This window comes from Brachionichthys hirsutus, chromosome 6 (assembly GCF_040956055.1).
Source record: "Brachionichthys hirsutus isolate HB-005 chromosome 6, CSIRO-AGI_Bhir_v1, whole genome shotgun sequence".
NCBI lineage: Eukaryota > Metazoa > Chordata > Actinopteri > Lophiiformes > Brachionichthyidae > Brachionichthys > Brachionichthys hirsutus.
This window is the reverse complement of record NC_090902.1, coordinates 11105700-11124095: the sequence shown is the minus strand read 5'-3', so window position 1 is coordinate 11124095 and position 18396 is coordinate 11105700. Positions and strand designations below refer to the sequence as shown.

The window sequence follows — 18396 nt, the reverse complement described above, 5'->3', positions numbered from 1 at the left end:
ATGTCACCTCGTATCTGCCGGGTATGGAACCACGGCGACAAAAGCAAACCCGGTTTTGCCGTTGTTTCAGAACACTGCATAATAAAAGGCTCATTTTTCTGCTCCCCATCTGCTCCTGTTCTCCCACATTAACTCCTTGTATATTATTATGGCTCAGTTTCACCACTTTAGATGCCTCCCAAGGTCACAAATATTTTGGAGATGCCTGAGAGGAATGATGCAAACTATTTGTAAGGCGCGGTGGAACTGAGCATTCACTGTGTGTGTGTGTGTGTGTGTGTGTGTGTGTGTGTCGTTATGTGAGTGCTCTGTTCTTTGATCCTAATAAATGGTGAGTTTTTTTCAGTCTCCCCTGCCAATGTCTTGGCTGCCTTTGCTAATGTTGTGTCAACATATGCTGAACTTGGCACTTTTCTGATAGCTAGACAACCTCTGCATTGATCTCTCCCTCAGGGGCTCAGAAACACAAGTTGACAGAGAGATTATAATTCATCGTGGCCAAGTCAAACGGTGCTGGAAGGATTTAGGGACACTTGTTAAAGGCGCTTTAAAATAATGACCCTTTTTTTTTATTCCCCGTGACAGTAATTTACCGGATGTCTGTACATTCTAATTTGGTGGCTGAGCATTTTCTGAACTGAACTGCCAAGCAAATGTGTATTTACTTAAATATCATGTGAGGTTTAGGCCATCATTTAGTCTACCTCTCTCTGTATTTTTTCCTGTTCATTAAAGGCCATCATAGCAGTTTGTTAGTCCCCGTTAGAGGCTTGTAGAACTTAATGTTCAGAGCCACGATGACTCATTCAGCCCACACGGTGAGCCATGAGTAGCTCTCTCTCTCTCTCTGTTTGCGGTCACAAAGACAACAATGCCATCAGTTATAGCCAAGGGAATAAAATACCTTCTATTTGATTTAGAAGAAAGTTAAATGAAACACTCCATAGCAAAAGGATGAAAAGATTATCTTCTGAAATAAACCACAAAAGCATCTGTAAAAACAAATAAAACGTATCATGTGATATACTTCAGGCATTACAGGAATGGCTTTGCTCTGTAGGGTGCAATTTGGTTTATGGAGTGTGTTTTTATTTATGATTTGTAAATCATGATTGTGATTCAGTTAGTGCAAATGAAATCCAAATTACATTTTATAATATTTTAACAATTTGCTTAGTCAACAGTTAAAATAGCACGTGCAAATTTACCGAATTAAGACTCATGTTTTCCGGCATCAGACAATCAGTTATAAATTAATGTTATATTTTATGCCTTGGCAAACTCGGACCCAGACTGACTTCATTCAAACTGGCAAGATTTATTTTTACTGCTGAGATCAAAAGCACAGTCCAATGCAGAACAAACACACTCATCAACCAAAATGTGGCCGTATTAAGAGACAAAATTCAAAGGCAGGAAGAAACACTGACTCTGTAATGAGATTGAAATAAAAAGGCAAAACAAATTAAATCCAAGTGTAGAAAAAGGAGCAGTGAAGATTTGATGACAAATTCATTATTTGAAGAAACATTTTGATTTCAATTTCGTGTGATTTTTTCAAGCAAGAGTCCAAAATATCACATAAGACACATTTCTAACTGATGATTTGGATGCTTGTCTCTGAATATCTTTAGGTTCTGGGTCATTGGGTAGACTAGAAAAAGCATCCAATATGCTGTTAACTGCCGGTCAGAAACTGCAGACAAACATTAGCATCTCCTGCTAGTGACAGAGGAGTGTTGATTTGCCACTATATTCATGTAATCCCTGACATTGTTGTTTTTATTTGATGTTAAGTGTGTTACATTTCTTTAATTCCAACAAAATCCAATTTGGACAAGTGTGTCGCTTTTTTTTTATTTTGGAGAAAATACTGAATTCTTAACAAGGGCTCAAAAATTCAACTTAATTATAATGGTGCCAATTTATCATCATTTGCTGCCTTATGCCAGGATCAAGCTGCCTCGAGCTGGACAGACTGGAAACATTCACCAAGGCCCAAATCTGGCAATGATATGCAAATGATTTCCATGAAATATAAATCAAACCTGCCAAACAGCAGCTCTGTAAGGTCCAAAAATGTAAATTTGGAAGGACGAGCACATAAGTAGGTATTCACTCATGTTCAAATAGGACTGAGGGATTTACAAGGACTGTTGTTAAATTAAATCTTATTTATCTTCATTGGGAGATTTTCTGGGGGTCTTTTGGCAGGGGGGTGGGGGGGACAGCCCCTGTTGTCAACACATTGAAGTGTCCTTGAGCTCGATACTAATCCACTGGGAGCTGTTTTTCTCCCAGTGGCTGTTCTGCTATCGCTCCTGATGAGCATCGACACCTTGCATAGTATAGCCTCTGCATGAATGTCTGTGTGAATGGGTTCGGTTATTTTCACCACCCAAGTTGATACGAATAACGTGACTATAAACTACATTCACTTGAATTAAATCCTTCCAGGCATTTTTTTCTTTATCAGCGTTATTGCTCCTTGTTCAAAGGGCAATTAGGTGTGAGAACAAAATGGAGAGTTGTGATTTGAATAGGGTGGATGAGGACAGTGCAGGGTCAGTAAGACCAGATAAACACACTGCCTCAGCACTATCTCAACAACTAATGATTTAGTAGCTTCTGATTGGTGCCCTGTGTTCCATCACGCTGCCAATGAGCTGAGACTAGCTTGGTGTGGAGGAGTTATCTCACCTAGCCAGCTGGAGGACAGTGACAGAGATGAAAAGAGAAGAGGGAACACAGCAGAGAGGGAGGGGACGGGATGGGGACCAAGATGAGGACGAAGAAACCAAGAAGGAAGAGACAGATGGAAGATTGGAACGTTGTTATAAATGTGATTGTAAGGCACCTTAACAAGTAGTAATAGCAAATTGTGGATTGAGTAGCTGACGGAGTGGTGTGTGGTCATGATGGTGTTTGTGCTTATGTGGCAAGATTCTTCCTGAACCATCCGTACTTTGAGGGTGAGCTCAGGTTCAGAGGAAATACCCTCCATCTCGTCTCCTTCCTAGTCATCCCTCGGCTTTATCCGTCCATTTTTCTCCCCTTTTCAAGTCACGGGAGCTGCTGGAGCCTATCCCAGCTTGCTATGAGCGAAAGACATGGTACACCTCGGACGCAGAGGCAGACAAACGTTCACGCACACACTCACACTACGGACAATTTGGAGAAATCATTTCACTTAAATTGCATGTTTTTGGAGGGAGGAAGAAACCGGAGAAAACCCACACGAACACGTGGAAAACATGCAAACAGACTGGTAGGATTCGTACCCAGTACCTTCTTCTGTGAGGCGACGGCGTGAACCACTACGCCCCCGTGCGTGCCACCTCTCTGCTTTCTCTCAGGGACAGAAGCAATATATGTATTACACGTGCAAACAAATGATGGCTAATGAAATACCTGGTCGTAGAGAACCCAACTTGTCCCACAGGACAAATCTCTTTGGTGATGGAGGCAAGGAAAAACATATTTTTAACAGGAAGAAACCTTGAGCAGAACTCCAGACTCATTGTGGGTGGCCATCTGCCTTGGCTGGTTGGGGGGGGGGGGGGGGGGTCTAATGCACAATAAATAAAAAATAAATAGACAGTTAGAAAGACAGAGAGACAATGACAGGGTGCGAGGGACAGTATAGCGAGTATCAGAGCATGAACAATGATTAGTATTTACCCACACACTAACCTCTCCTGCCCTCCCGGATCCTTCTCCTCTTGCAATCAGCTCATTCCCTGTCACCTGTGCTGCTGTGACCACCTGCAGCTCATCTCCTTATCAGCTCTCACTCTACTTCCACTCCCTTCAGCCACCGTTCCTTGCCAGCTTGTTAGTGACCAGTTCCTGTTCGCCAGCAGTCCTGGTCAGGTTTTGATCCATGTGTGTGTTTTTGAATTTCATCTGTTTCCCTGCCCCTGTTCTGATTAATCTGTCTGATTGGGTTGATTAGCCAATTATTACCAAGTTTGTGAACGCTGCCTGTATCCTGGGCCTTCCTGTTTGCAATGCCCCTTCACTGATTTTGTCAACTTGTTTTGACCGACCATCTGTTTGTGTGAATCATGTGTTGACCATTAAAGTGCTTTTTGGTCCCCCCCCCCCCCCTCTCAGCGATGTGACAGGGAGAGACAAAAACAAAGGGAGGGAGAGCAGGTGACAGAAATGACACATAGAAGGGAGACAGACCAAAAATAATGCAGTTATTTATCTATGCAGTGATTCATCCTATAGAGAGTAAGCTGCTGATGAAACTACTGATCTGAGGACTGCAACATGGTTTGGGACGTCTAAATAATATATTAGGAAGGAACTTGAGACAGTGACCATTTTTTATTAAGGCGCGTTGTCTAAAGTTTTGCAATGTTTTTATCATCAGTATGCTGGAGTCGCAATGGCAAGAGTAACACTTGAGTGTGCGGAGATTCCTTCAGGGTTTGTTGTTGTTGTTGTAAAGACAGTAACGCCAGTATTTCACCCAGGACAGGCTTTTCTGCAGGTTGTGCTGAGGGAGGAGGGCAGCCTGGTGGTCCCTCAAAAGAAGTTCATCTTAATTCATCGTCCTGTGCTTCCATCCTCTGCACACAGATGCTCTTTAAATATTTATAAAAACATCTATCTTAAACTGTCTGGTGCTGCCATCTGCTGGTTGTTGCTCTATATAACCTTTAAAGTCTGTTAATTCTGACGTGTCTTCATCCAAACACTGACAACAAGCAGAGGCACACTAACACCACCCACCAGCAGCATTCAGTCTGGCTGGGAGATCTGACCTTTTGTCAGTGTGCATCTTGTCTCCAGGACTCAACTCAAATATGGTAGCATTTGAAGCAAAAGGTTAATGGGAGAGCTTGGGTAAATATATAGAAGGTCAAAGACTCCAGCTTCAACTTCTCAGGACCCCCCCCCCCACACGCACACACACACACACACACACACACAAGATACAAGGGACACGATCAAACACCGTCTCCAAATCCACAAAACACATGTGGACTGGTTGGGCAAACTCTCAAAATGTTACATTTAAACCATGCAAGTATGTGATTATAAGTTCTTAATTTATTACACTCACAGCAGCAATTATAGTAATATAATATACTTAACCTCTTTTCTCATTTGAAATAATTAATATTCATAGTTGGATTTAATAATTGTCTTAAATTGGAGATCTTGTCTACCTCAATGCTTGGCAGCAATTAACCTAATTTACGTATATTATTTGAGAAAACTCTTTTGAGCAGCCATTTTCTGACATTTATCTTAAACTGTAAACTTTAAAATGTATCCAGGTGTAAGTTAATTTAGAATTTAATTGAAGTTGGCATATCTTCAAGTACTCTGAAATAGAAAAATGCAGATAAGACCAAAACATAATAGTCAAATTGCAATAAATTTTTATTACCAAAAAGAGGGTGGCATTGAATTACACCAAATGACCTAATAGAGTAATACTGCAATGGCCTTTTTGTTTTTTCTCCATTCTGATTGGGTAATTGTCTCAAGAATCCACATAAACTTTTACACTAAACAACATGTTTACATTACAGTAATCAGTAAAATGATGTATTATAGAACACAAACAGAAATCCTGCATACACAACATCAATGTATGGTGAAAACAACTGTAGCGGTTTTCACAGTTTAGATTTTAGCAAGACTTATGTGGCCTTAGTATATGACCTACCATGTGCACTTGATCTTAAACTGATTTAGTGTGAAAATCTTAACAAATTTCACATCAAGCCTACAGCGCAGCAGCCCGGAGCCCCAGCGGCACCCAACCGCACCCCACTGCTCCCCCTTCCCCACACCTCCACCTAGCCCCCCAATCCCAGTACAGTATACACCAGATGTACACATACACACGTACACACGTACACATGATTGTTACCCTCGCCGAAGCGGAAGCGAGGGTATTGCAATTGGGTGCGTTTGTCTGTCTGTTTGTCTGTTTGTCTGTCCAAGCGCATAACTCAAAAACTAGTAACCCAATCGACTTGAAAATTTTACACAAGCAAGGTTCTGTCCGTGGCTCTGTCCTCCCCGAGAATGGCATTGATCCGGATCTGGATCCAGATTCTAGAATTATTTTTACATCTGGAATTGTGCCTGTGCTGTAAACCGCCACTTTAAGAGGGAGGGACACGAATGGCATGATGGGAAAAAGAGTCCAGAAGGAGTCTTGTAGTACGTTCCGGAGAAGCAAGCTCGAGCAGGTTTGGCCCCTCTGATCCGGAAGCCCTGTTTACTGTCTCACAAGATCGAATAGTCTTTTGGAGGCGAGGGTCTGCAATCTCTGATTGTCGTTTTAGATTAAAATACATTTTAATATATTAACTATTAACACATTTTCTACTTCCAAATAATATATCCACAGTGTCATATTGAGTCCATTTTTCTGGTCATGCTAGTTTTGTTTTTCTTCTGATTTGGCCCAGAAATAAGTGTTTCATTGACACTTTTGTGCATGATGTTTGCAATACATGCTGCTGTTTACTTGCATCACTCCAACACCTAGTAATGGCGCCACAGTGTGCACGCCGGTGGACGTGTGAACAGATCCCAAAGAGTAGAGTTCACTGAATGTAATTAGCTCAATGAGAAAATCACATGAGAGAAGGTATTTTGTGTTTATCAATTTTCATGCCAAGTGATATTTTTAAGAGGGATTCATGTTCTCATGTTTATCAGTCGTTAAACACAATGGTCGTTAAATGACCAGGTTCTGCCACCAGGTGGCGGTACAGCCTCTTCAAAGAGGAAGTGATGATCTCATTCTAAACAAGGAACATGTCATAGATTAATGCAGTGCTTACTAGAACCCAACATACACTTGCTGGTATTATTTGAAGGGTTGACGCATCACTTTGTGGCAGTGAGATGAGCTCTTATCTCTGAGATAGACATCCTGACCGGCTGTCTGCAGCAGGCTGTAAATTTACCTCAGGGAATATCTGAGAGGAATCATCAGCAGGGATTTTTAAATCAGCATTATGAAATATGCTGGTCATGAGTGCAACGCATAATGGACTTATTTGAGACTGATGTAATCAACAGCTGCTGGATCAGTCGCAAAATAAAGGATGTGACAAATGTTCAAAGGATGAATGTCACGGCCAGCAAAAACGTTGGAATACAAGTGGGAGAGTGTATCAATAATAAATATGCTGCATTGTTTATTACATGTACAGTTCTTTATGATAGTTATTATTTAACTATGCTGATTTTATGAATACTGTACAATGATTTTGTCAACAAAATGCCAATGTTTAAATAAATATACCCAAATTGTTTTTTTTTATTATTACATGTTAAATTTTAAGTCCTCTAATCTCACATGGGTTTATGGGACACCCGCTATAACATAACAACATACAGAACAGTTCCTCCAACAAGAAGCTAATATGAAGTCGATAATTAACCACAAACAGCACTGTTGCATTTTTGTCAAAATTATTTTTGAAAACATAGAACAAATCTGGACTGATAAAATTCTTCTTGAGGTGGACCGTTAGCCTGCAGTATCAGTAGCCCCCAAATGTATAATATAAGCACCACAACAGGGCAAGTAGGTGACTCTCTCTGCCCCCAATCTCCCTCTGCTTGAGGGGAGAGGGAGGGACAGTTCAACAGAGAACCCGGAGGGAGCAACATTGCTGTCCTGAGAGACTGCCTCACCAACTATGGTAGCCACCGTAGCCCTGAGGGCCGTTAGAGCCATTCAACTGAGCCTACGGGAACAGCAGGGTCTCCTGGGATCCACACGTATGTGGGTCAGCTTTGTTTTTGTGTGGGTACGCTGCTCTCATGCATGAAGCCTGTGCCCGCTGATGAGTCTGTGTCACACATTATTATAAGGGCAGTCCTCTCAGAGGCCGAGCACGGACTCAAATTTCTCACTATCATCCAGAATCTCTGAAGGAGGGATGGAAGGAGACTTTTGGGGAAAACTGCATACACTTACCGGTAATTTAATTCCGGATATTCATATGTTTTGACCAAATCTAAATGCCCAATAGTGATAGATGTACACAAGATCAGGCAGAGTGCATCTAAACTGCAGCAAGCTATCGTGACTGGATGTATTGAGTTTATCACTTAAATATGTAAGTCGGAATAAAGATGACCAGGTATTTACATGAGTTTAATATTAATACGTTTGGTGTATTCTAAGTATGTGATTATTATTACAGAAGGATAGAAGCAGCCGCAGCACTACCCTCTTCCCACTGTCTCCTCTGTGTGTTTGCCCAGTCATCGAAAACAGACTGTAAGACAATCTATAAGACACACAATGTATTGACTGAACAATTACGTTTCTCGTCGGTGATTGGTTTCCTCTATCTTTTCCCCTTGAGAACATCAATGCTGGTGATGACGATGGAGGCTGACCAGGCTCTCAGTCATCCTCTCTCTCTCCCCCCCCCCCCCCCCGCCCCCCCTCCCTCTTATACCCACACCCTGGATGCAGGCAGGCGTGCTCACACCGGCAGATTCTCTCAGCTTCCGCATCGCACTCCTTTCGCCTCCTTTACTCTTCTCTCTCTCTGCTGGCAGATTTAAGCCCGCTGCTGTGCAACACCGGTAAGAATGAACCATCTCTCATTTGGTGTTGGTCTTCATCTCTCTGTGTTGGTGTCTCTCCTTCTCCGCTTCTGTTTTTGCTCGAAATCAAACAAAGGATTGGGGTGTGGCTGGATGAGGAGAAGCTAGAGTTGCTGATGGCAGCTGTGGAACGATGAGACAGAGCAGTGGTTCATAATGATGATATGTTGCTGGGAATGATAAGGGGACAATATGTTTAAATAATTAGGTTGGCAGAATTGAGGAAAATGGGGATGACGATGGTTGTTAATAGCAACGCCATGCCGGGCTGCATATAGAAACCTTCTGCAGCTGAGGGTAAGGCAGAAATGATTCACCGCGCCTCTTTTCAAGAAACTGAAATAACTACAATCCTGATCACCACCCATCTTGTCTATATTCCTATGGCAAGCCGTTCCCGATAGGCCCTGCTCAAATTCAGATCAGTGAAAGTCATTTTTACAGTAGCATGGCTTTCAAATGACTGGCTATACAAGGCTGGTGCGCTTGTCACAGTTCCACAGAGCAGCAGCTCAAATATGGCACGACTGGGCCAGACTGCGTGAAGCAGATGAGGCTAGGTCAGTCAGATATGACTGCAGTGGAAGCCCACATCCACCAGCTGCAGGGGTGGGAGAGAGAGAGAGAGAGACGAGGTAGAGGAAGAGAACAAAGACCTCAGCCTCGAACGGGGAAAAGAAGGGACAAAGGAAAGAGCGGACAGCTGGGTAAAAAATCAAATATAGGCACATGCTCACTACATGGGCATGTCGGAGGGCAGAATATCAAGACAAGCATGCGTGGGAGGCAGCCGCCACGCACTGGTATGCATGAGTCCGAGCCACGCATGCAGCCACTCCCTTTATATGCAGTCACTTATTTCAAATGCAGGCAAAGCCTTTTAAGATTTCAAATGCCTCTGCCGATCCCTGTTAGTCTTTGCTCTTTGGTAATAATCGTATTACATAAATATAAGAGCCGATACGCCGTGCTGCATCTTCTGTACTGTTGACAGGAAAGGTCAAAGCTGTGTGCTTTCGCTCATTTTTCACAGCCAAAATGTCCGACAAGCCTGACATGACCGAAATCGCCCGCTTCGACAAGGGAAAGCTGAAGAAAACGGAGACGAAAGAGAAAAACCCTCTGCCCACCAAAGAGAGTGAGTGTCCCTCGTGTGGCTGTGTTTCTGCTGAAGCGTTCCCCCCCCCCCCCCATCCCCGTCCAGTCCGTCCCTACTCATTGCTTCCAGAAAGACTACAAGCTCAGCGAGCAGAGCGAGAAAACAATCACTGACTCACAGCATCTCTCATGTGCCCTAATACGAGTCTGCTAACCTGAACTTCATCTGTTCTTCCCCAGCGATCGAGCAAGAGAGGAAAGGCGATGCCACGCCTTGATTTCTGAGCACAGGAAGGAAACGAGCTGAGATGCCACAGCAAAAAAGCACTTTCTTTTAATTATCACAGTATTTTGGTCTTGTTGTCTTCAGATAAGGGTGCTTTGGGGCACCCTATGGGGTGCAGTAAGAGTATACTCCCTGACCTGTGGTGTTCTCTCATTGCTTGGGAGGGAGGGGGGGGGGGTCTTTTAGAATGGGTGCCTATCTCAGACTGGTAGCCTATGGCTCACATGTCTCCAATATTGCCAAACTGGAAATGGTGTGAGGACGTCGTTCAGAGAGATAGGCAGGCATCCAGGCTAAGAAGAGGGAGGTGGGGGGGGGGGGACTATGAAAGCAATGGATGTTTAATCATGTGGGATGATTTCTTAAACTTTTTACTTTTCTTTATGAAATAAATATGAATGAACCAGTCGGACCTGAGCATATTACCGGCTCCTTTCTGTATACCTGTGCACATTATTTCATTAACACATGAGGGATGGACTCATTCTGTACGGACATGGAGTAAATACACACAATGTTTATGAGCATGGACTGCTTGCAAATTTAAATTAAAGTTACGTAAATCAAACGTCATGAATTTGTATACTCCAATCCATACTCCTTGTGTGTATGGCATTTAAAAAGTCCATCATTCATACCACATACAAGCCATATTTGATTGTAGTTCACTGGAAGGATCAGTTAAGAATCAGGGTTGGTGACACATGTAACTTTATTGTAATAAACTGGCTGATAATTCAAGCTAGCGTTTAAGACAAGTCAAGGCTGGAATCAGTATTTTACAAGTTATCAACAAAATATCATTTTTCATACTGGCAAATCTCACATTTTACCGAGACATGAAATCAATTTCAATGACGTATGAATCCATCTCAGCCACACAGTCGTTGTACTTCCATGCCTCTCCTGCTTCTATGCTACAAATAACAGTGATCATATTACCTTCCTAAATATTTCAATCCCCCCCAGGTCCAGATTAAGATTCAGATTTAATCCACATTTGGATTTAATTGCACATAATGGATCATCATGAGTTGTCCTTAACATTGTATTTGTATTTTAACTTGCTGATTGTGTATATAGTGGTGTTTTTCCCATATTAAAAAGAGGCTGCTTTCCTTTGCACATCCATCCCTATGGAAATTTATTGACCTGTCACAGACAAACAAACATGAGTTGTCCATTGATTTCCTCAAACGCCTGTTGGCAAGGTAACAAACATTAAAGAAAAAAAATACTCTGTCATAAATTGATTCCAGGGATCTTTTATGAGATCCAAGCATGTAATAATTTTAAAAGTATAGAAGAGCAGTCAAAATACATTTTAAACAGCATTAAACTAGTATGACTGGTCATATTGACTTCTATGCATCAATGTTGTGCTATATTTTATACATATGTAAGAATAGAGATTATCATGTCATTAAATGGCTTGAAAATTTTGAAATACTCATAACTAACTTTTCAGTTTGTAATTGATATTACATAAGGGTAGAAGCAGCACAGTATATAATACACCTCACTGAGACCTTTAAGCTATATGCAAGCCGCTCCGCAAGCTTTGAATGTTTCATCTTGATATTCGACTCATGGAACCAATTGTGGTTTATTAATGGACAGGAAAATATCTAGGAAGCATCATTGATCCATTATAAACAAGTGTGTGAATGAATAAATAATACAAAACCTTCCTCTAATTCCAGTTTGTCAGATGAATAGTTTTACCTTTGGTGTTTTAAAATATGTTGATGACCTCACCAAGGGGTCGTAGGGAATCGGGACGTGATTAATAAAATGATTTATTGTTAAGATAATACTGTCAGAATAAAGAGGTAATGAAACATTTATCTGAAGACAGGAGGATATGAAGAGTGTTGTGGATTTCTGTTCGGTGCCCTTCGAGCTCTGACTGATTATCGTCTCGTCCTCTCATCCTCTCATAGCAACTGCTGAGCATGTTCGAGCCTGTGGAAGTTGATTGGACAACGGAGAAAGGGGGCGGGGAATCTTCGCCAAAGGTGACGAAATCCATCCAAAATATTGTGCTTCGAGAGAATTTTAAAAAATGAATTTTAAAGAAGTATTAAATTAATTTGCAAAAATCACTATATGATGGAATAATGAAATAATATTTCAAAACAATTATGTCAACTTTAAATTTAGATTATTACACTATTTATTTCTGAAATGTTGCACGAATGACAAATTCCCTATGGCCTAAAACATATTATTATTGCGTAATATTTCTTTAAATTCGCAATTTGCTGCAGTAACCATTTGAAATGCGCGCCGCGTCTCTGTCTGACTGATATCTATTTGGCGTCACCAGTCCTGCCAACCGTCCTCTGCCTGTTAAGCCCGCCACCTCCGGAGCCTTTATTGCTCTAGTTCTCTCACCTTGGCACCGCCGTTAATCAAGTCATTGATCGGGCTAACGTGTCTGAATTGTGTGTCCCAGCTATTGAATTAACGCAGCTCTTTACTTCATGTTATTCTAAGCATATAGCGTAAATTCAAAGGCGCACCGACCCTGCTGTTCTTCATTTTGCAAACTGCGACGTTTAGCTCGAATACACATAATCCAATTTTAAATTGCAAGAAATATAATTTGAATGAATGCATTCACAGTTTACTGCGGTTACAATCTTCAGTATGCTGAGTTACAAAATAAGAACTCCGCAAACGAAAAAGGAATAGGCTGAAGCCGCCTTCTTCTTCTATTAATAGTAATAATAATAATAATAATAATAGACTTTATACATATAACACGTTATTTGTTGAGATCTATCGTCACGCATAAACGTGCAGCTAAATGATGGGACGTCCAGTTGTGTTGATCTCTGGCCCTGCAGGCCGTGAGGGGCTCCCGGTTTCAGTCCCACTTGTAAGTGATTATCTGGGATTATCCTCATAGACCTGTTCGTCGTGGGAGAGGATTCACCCTGCCCTCCGTCCATTGTTCGTCGTGTTGAGTGAATTGGTGTTTAAAAAAACATTGAGTGGTTTAACGGGAATTTGAGAAAGTGCAAAGCGATTTAATTATAAAACGGCATTGTTAATCAACAAGTTCGAAACGTCTCTGCCATTCAATCATCCGTTTTATATGGACAGAAACTGGAACGATAATGGGCCAATTTCGGGCTCTATATAGATTAATGAAGGTCATCAACAGAAAACCGCTGGATCAGCCCCAGAGATTTAAAATAGGCTTTGCCAAAAGTCAAACCCCATGTCGAACAGAAAGGTCCGATATTCGCACTGACCATTTATGGATCTAACAGAAAAACGTGTATTTGTTTGCCCGTATATACACTCTTGTAAATTCCAGACTGTTTTCACACCAACTTGTTTCCCATGAGAAACATCTATTATCCTATTATCACGACGATGCCAATGTCGCCGATGTGTGAGGAAGTATTTACATGACTATGCCGTCAGCTCCTGAAAGACTTTATGACTTTGGAGTCGCTGCCTTTCCCACAGGGACGCTGGTGCCGTTTTCCAAATGTTTCCAGCTACGCTCAGAGGGAATTACAAGCTTTTCGTGCAGAATTGTGGTGATTTAAAATAATAATAATACAAGGGTCTTAACTTTAATGCCCTTCAAGTATTTAACTTTAAGTAAAGTTTACGAAAAATCACTGTACTATTCACACATCAATAATATTATTGAAGCTTTTCCAGCACGTATCAAGTATACTTATACAACATTCTGATATTTTTCATTTCACTTGAAATGTAAAGAAAACAGTTTCCGTAATTTTCATTATTGCTTTATTTGTCATATTCGTCCCGCATTATGAGCGGGATGATGCATATGTGATTTGATTCGTCGGTTTTCCATCGTTTCCTGCATGCAGGGAAAATGTTTCAGGATTACAGCCATGGGAACAACAGGTGAATGAATGAAGGGTTGTTTATCCGTCTGTCTTTGAAGTGCAGTAATGCGCGCCCACGGCTATAAGACGCGGCATCCTTGCCGTCGTGGACGCATTTTCACAGCGAACCGTTACCTGCAAGACAAATCTGCCAATCAAAGGTGCACGAGCATATATAAGTATCTCCAGGGCTGCGTCCGGCATCATTCGCCCCGCTGTCTGCTGGTATACTCACCTCTGGGATATAATACAGCTGCCATGGGATGCTTGAATCTCGTTACAGTCATGACGCTGTTCATGTCCTGTCGTGTTCATCGTGCGTCATCGTGGTATGTCGCCTATTTTCAGAGGCCTTATTTAAAAAAAAAAATTCCTGCTGATTCGGGCATTAATGTGGCTTTTTTTTTTTTATCGTCGTTCCATAGGTCGGTGAACAATTTCCTTATGACTGGACCTAAGGTAAATACATTTTGGCTTGACCTATATATGCGCTTCTATTTCATGTAAAACAAATGCAACACCATATTCTTCATCAAAATTATATAGTTACATGCAACTACCCCCCCCCCCCCCCCCCTTTCCCTACCAAGGCGTTTCTGACATATGCCAGCAGTGTGCAGCTGGGCGCACGGGGTGGAATGCAAGAGTGCAAACTTCAGTTCGCGTGGGAGAAGTGGAACTGCCCAGAGAACACGCTTCAATTATCGACGCACAACGGCATTCGAAGAGGTAGGATGCTGACATGCGGCAGGGGCCGAGTCTACATGCAGGACAGGACGCACACACCTTAACTGAAAGCAGTGTACTCTATTATCTATCTTTATTGTCGTTTTACGCACAGGTGCTGCCTTTACGCACGGTTTACGCACCGAATTTGAGCGGTACCATTGCAACATTTTTTTTTTTTACCAAACAACATTGAAAAGTAAGACCTTGTCTCTTATTGTAGCTACAAGGGAGACGTCCTTTGTCCATGCCATCAGCGCGGCGGGGGTGATGTATACACTCACCAAGAACTGCAGCATGGGAGACTTGGATAACTGCGGGTGTGATGACTCCAGAATCGGACAAACAGGTGCATCTCCTTTCTATAGATTCACAAATTGATTCAACCTGACTCCAATTCTGACAACAATTTGCATGTCTGGATCCACAGGTGGGAGGGGATGGATTTGGGGAGGCTGTAGCGATAATGTGGCGTTTGGAGAAAAGATCTCCAAGCAGTTTGTTGACGCGCTCGAAGGTGGCCATGATTCGCGCGCTGCAGTCAACCTACATAACAACGAGGCAGGTCGACTGGTAAGATTATAACTTTATTATTAATGTATAATCAAGAGTTATTTCACCACTTTGCGGCATTTACGCATGTTGAACTGGAGCTTTCTTGACAGGCAATCAAAGCTACAATGAGGAGAGCGTGTAAGTGTCACGGCGTGTCCGGGAGCTGCAGCATCCAGACCTGCTGGATGCAGCTGGCCGAATTCAGAGAAGTGGGCAACTACCTGAAAATGAAATACAATCACGCAAAGAAGTTGGACCTGGACAAGAAGCCAGCGAGAGCTGGAAACAGCGCGGACAACAGGGGGGGCATTGCTAACTCGTTCCGGGGTATCGCTCGAACGGAGCTCATCTACCTGGAGGATTCCCCGGATTATTGCGTCAAGAACCAGAGCCTCGAATTTCAGGGCACGGAGGGGCGAGAGTGTCTGAAGGGTGACAAGAGCACGTCCCTGCAGCGGGAGAGGAAGAGCTGCCGCAGGCTGTGCCATGAATGTGGCCTCAGAGTGGTGGCGAAGCGCATTGAGGTTGTGAGCAGCTGTAACTGCAAGTTCCACTGGTGCTGCACAGTAAAGTGTGACAAATGCAGGCAAACTGTGACGAAATATTACTGCGTGCGTAAAAAAAGCGGGAGAAAAACGCACACTATTAAAATAAGGCGCAGAGAACGCGCGCGCCGGACCTGAGCCGTTTGGCGCATCAGGATCTTTGAACTCCATGAGACAATAGAGACACCGATGCGTATTGTTGTGTGTCTGACAATACTATTTTCATTCTGGGTTAAAACATATGAAGTTTTTTTTAATGCACTTTATCTTTTTGGCTTGTTTCTGTACATATACGTCATATTTCGTTGCAAAGGACTGAACTCTCAGACAATTGATAATTGTCTTGGACTTTATATGTATTTTGAAACATACATGATACCTAATGAATATTTTTTCTATACAATAAACGCGACTCAATCCGATTTGTCCGAATTATCATTATTGTTTGTATATTCGCATCTGGTCTTATATAGGAAATAAATAAACTGTCGCCTAATAGCATTCTTTGAAGCTCGCATCGAGGCGTTTCCTGAACTCATCAACCAATCAGCAATCTCGGACCCCAGCAGGGACAATGACACAAGACTTCCATTTGTTCTTCATCCAGATAACGGAGAAAGTTGCAGCACGCAGGGTCAGGCCAGCTCTTAACCGTTAGGGCGATGGACATGATACATTTAATATATTTACTCTTGCAGCTGTTATGTCTGGGACAAGCTTGGTAAGACACTGCTTCCTGAATTATTTTCTCTACACTTCAGGTAAATGACCTCATTCCTTAATTGTTTTTATTCTATTTTTTTTTTTTTTATCTTATTCTCAGGGTTGCCAGTAACTTGCTCATGACGGGACCCAAGGTAAGCGCAACGATATTTGGTGGGTGGGATTATTATCGCATAATTAATTTTTGAAACCAAATTTCACTGCCTCTCCATGCAGGCCTTTCTAACGTATGCAAGGAGCGTACAAATGGGCACGCAGAGCGGGATGGAGGAGTGCAAACACCAGTTTGCGTGGGATCGATGGAACTGTCCCGACAGCGCAACCCAGCTCAAAGGACTGAGACGCGGTAGGTTGAGATTGCGCGTTATATTATTTGGAGTTTTACTTTACGCACTTAAATAAATATGACATTGTTATTAGTTACATTTATTTCACGCATTTTCATTGCGCCTCGGATCCCGTTGCACCAAAAACTGACAATAATCACACACATTTTGAAGCTTATATCACGAATGAGATATCAAAGTTGACAACCAATTTCTGTCCCGTGCGTGACAGCGACCAGAGAGACTTCTTTTGTGCATGCGATCAGTGCGGCGGGGGTCATGCACACGCTGACCAGGAACTGTAGCCTGGGAGAACTGGACAACTGCGGCTGCGATGTCTCCAAGAATGGGAAAATTGGTGAGGTTCTCGTTCAGATATACGTTCATCGGATTCTGATGTGTGTTTTTGATATACCCATTAAAAGGATGATCTGATTTTTTTATAGTTGAACTTTCATTATCGTGCATCCAGGAGGTCGAGGCTGGTTGTGGGGAGGCTGCAGTGATAATGTGGACTTCGGAGAGAGGATCTCCAGACAGTACGTGGACGCGCAAGAGACGGGGCAGGACTCCAGGGCGGCTGTAAACTTGCACAACAACGCTGCTGGTCGGCTGGTGAGTTGCGTCTTAACAACACGCGTTTACCTGCGCCGCAGTTTTAACCTTGTCTTCAGTGACAACGCCTTTCGTGGTTTCTCCCACAGGCGGTGAAAGAAACGATGCGGCGCACCTGCAGATGCCACGGCATGTCTGAAAGCTGCAGCGTCCAAACGTGCTGGACGCAGCTGTCGGATTTCAGAGAGATCGGCAACTACCTGAAGATCAAGTACAGTCAAGCCAAGAAACTCGCCGTCGATCAAAAGCGCATGCGGGCTGGCAACAGCGCGGACAACAGAGGTGCCATCTTGGACGCGTTCGGCAGCATCGCGCAGACGGAGCTCATCTATTTGGAGGAGTCCCCGGACTTCTGTAAGAAGAACCTCAGTTTTGGGTTACACGGCACCGAGGGTCGGGAGTGTGTGCAGCACCGGGAGGGTTCGAGCCAGTGGGAGCGGCGCAGCTGTCGCAGATTGTGCCACGAGTGCGGTTTACGCGTGGAGGAGACGCGCACGGAGGTGGTGAGCAACTGCAACTGCAAGTTCCACTGGTGCTGCGCCGTGAACTGCGAGGACTGTTCCGAGGTGATGGTGAAACACGCGTGCGCCAGGAGGGACGGCGCCGAGGCGCACAGCTTCAAGCGGAGACACCGCGGACCCAAATGACCTCAGCCATCTGCTGCCTGTGTGCACTTTGTTTTTATTCCTTTACGCCTCGTATAGCTTATAGTGCCTTATTTATGAATCTTGTGATTTGTCTATTGAAATAAACTTTTTTTAAAAAATGTAAATACTTCTGAATGTTTGTTCAGTAAATAACGAAAGAATTATTGCATCATTTTTTTTTATTACGCAAATGCGATGCTCGTTTATCTTTAATTACAGGACGCGCAATGGCGAATTAGAATAAGAATGGCCCGAATACACTTAACAGAGGATTACATGGATAACATGGAGCAGTTCGCGCCTTAACAAGGTGTTGATCCATCCTTGATCCACTTTGATGTCAACGCGGATTGATTTCATTCAAAGAGCAGCGAGGCTTTGAAAGAC

General features: G+C 42.9%; 2 protein-coding genes across 2 annotated transcripts; both read left to right on the top strand.

Annotated features, from left to right (window-relative positions):
- The first annotated feature begins 14130 nt into the window (after nucleotides 1–14130).
- Nucleotides 14131–15836, top strand: LOC137895316 (protein Wnt-8a-like). The gene is made up of 6 exons (XM_068740797.1): nucleotides 14131–14201; nucleotides 14298–14331; nucleotides 14463–14601; nucleotides 14822–14947; nucleotides 15029–15171; nucleotides 15264–15836. The coding sequence occupies exons 1-6, from the start codon at nucleotides 14131–14133 to the stop codon at nucleotides 15834–15836; spliced, it is 1086 nt and encodes a 361-aa protein (XP_068596898.1).
- Nucleotides 15837–16528: 692 nt separating this feature from the next.
- On the top strand, nucleotides 16529–18009 carry LOC137894753 (protein Wnt-8a-like). Its single transcript, XM_068740211.1, has 5 exons — nucleotides 16529–16555; nucleotides 16638–16767; nucleotides 16980–17105; nucleotides 17220–17362; nucleotides 17452–18009. Exons 1-5 carry the CDS (start codon nucleotides 16541–16543, stop codon nucleotides 18007–18009), a joined length of 972 nt encoding a protein of 323 aa, XP_068596312.1. The 5' UTR covers nucleotides 16529–16540.
- The last annotated feature ends 387 nt before the right edge of the window (nucleotides 18010–18396 follow it).

Excerpts from the sequence above, each read along its gene's own strand:
- LOC137895316 (XM_068740797.1), top strand. The coding sequence starts at position 14,131 with ATGGGATGCTTGAATCTCGTTACAGTCATGACGCTGTTCATGTCCTGT. Across the intron at positions 14,332-14,462 it reads TCCTTATGACTGGACCTAAG|GCGTTTCTGACATATGCCAG; the intron begins GTAAATACATTT and ends TTCCCTACCAAG. Across the intron at positions 14,602-14,821 it reads GCACAACGGCATTCGAAGAG|CTACAAGGGAGACGTCCTTT; the intron begins GTAGGATGCTGA and ends CTCTTATTGTAG.
- LOC137894753 (XM_068740211.1), top strand. Across the intron at positions 16,768-16,979 it reads GCTCAAAGGACTGAGACGCG|CGACCAGAGAGACTTCTTTT; the intron begins GTAGGTTGAGAT and ends CGTGCGTGACAG. Across the intron at positions 17,106-17,219 it reads CTCCAAGAATGGGAAAATTG|GAGGTCGAGGCTGGTTGTGG; the intron begins GTGAGGTTCTCG and ends TCGTGCATCCAG.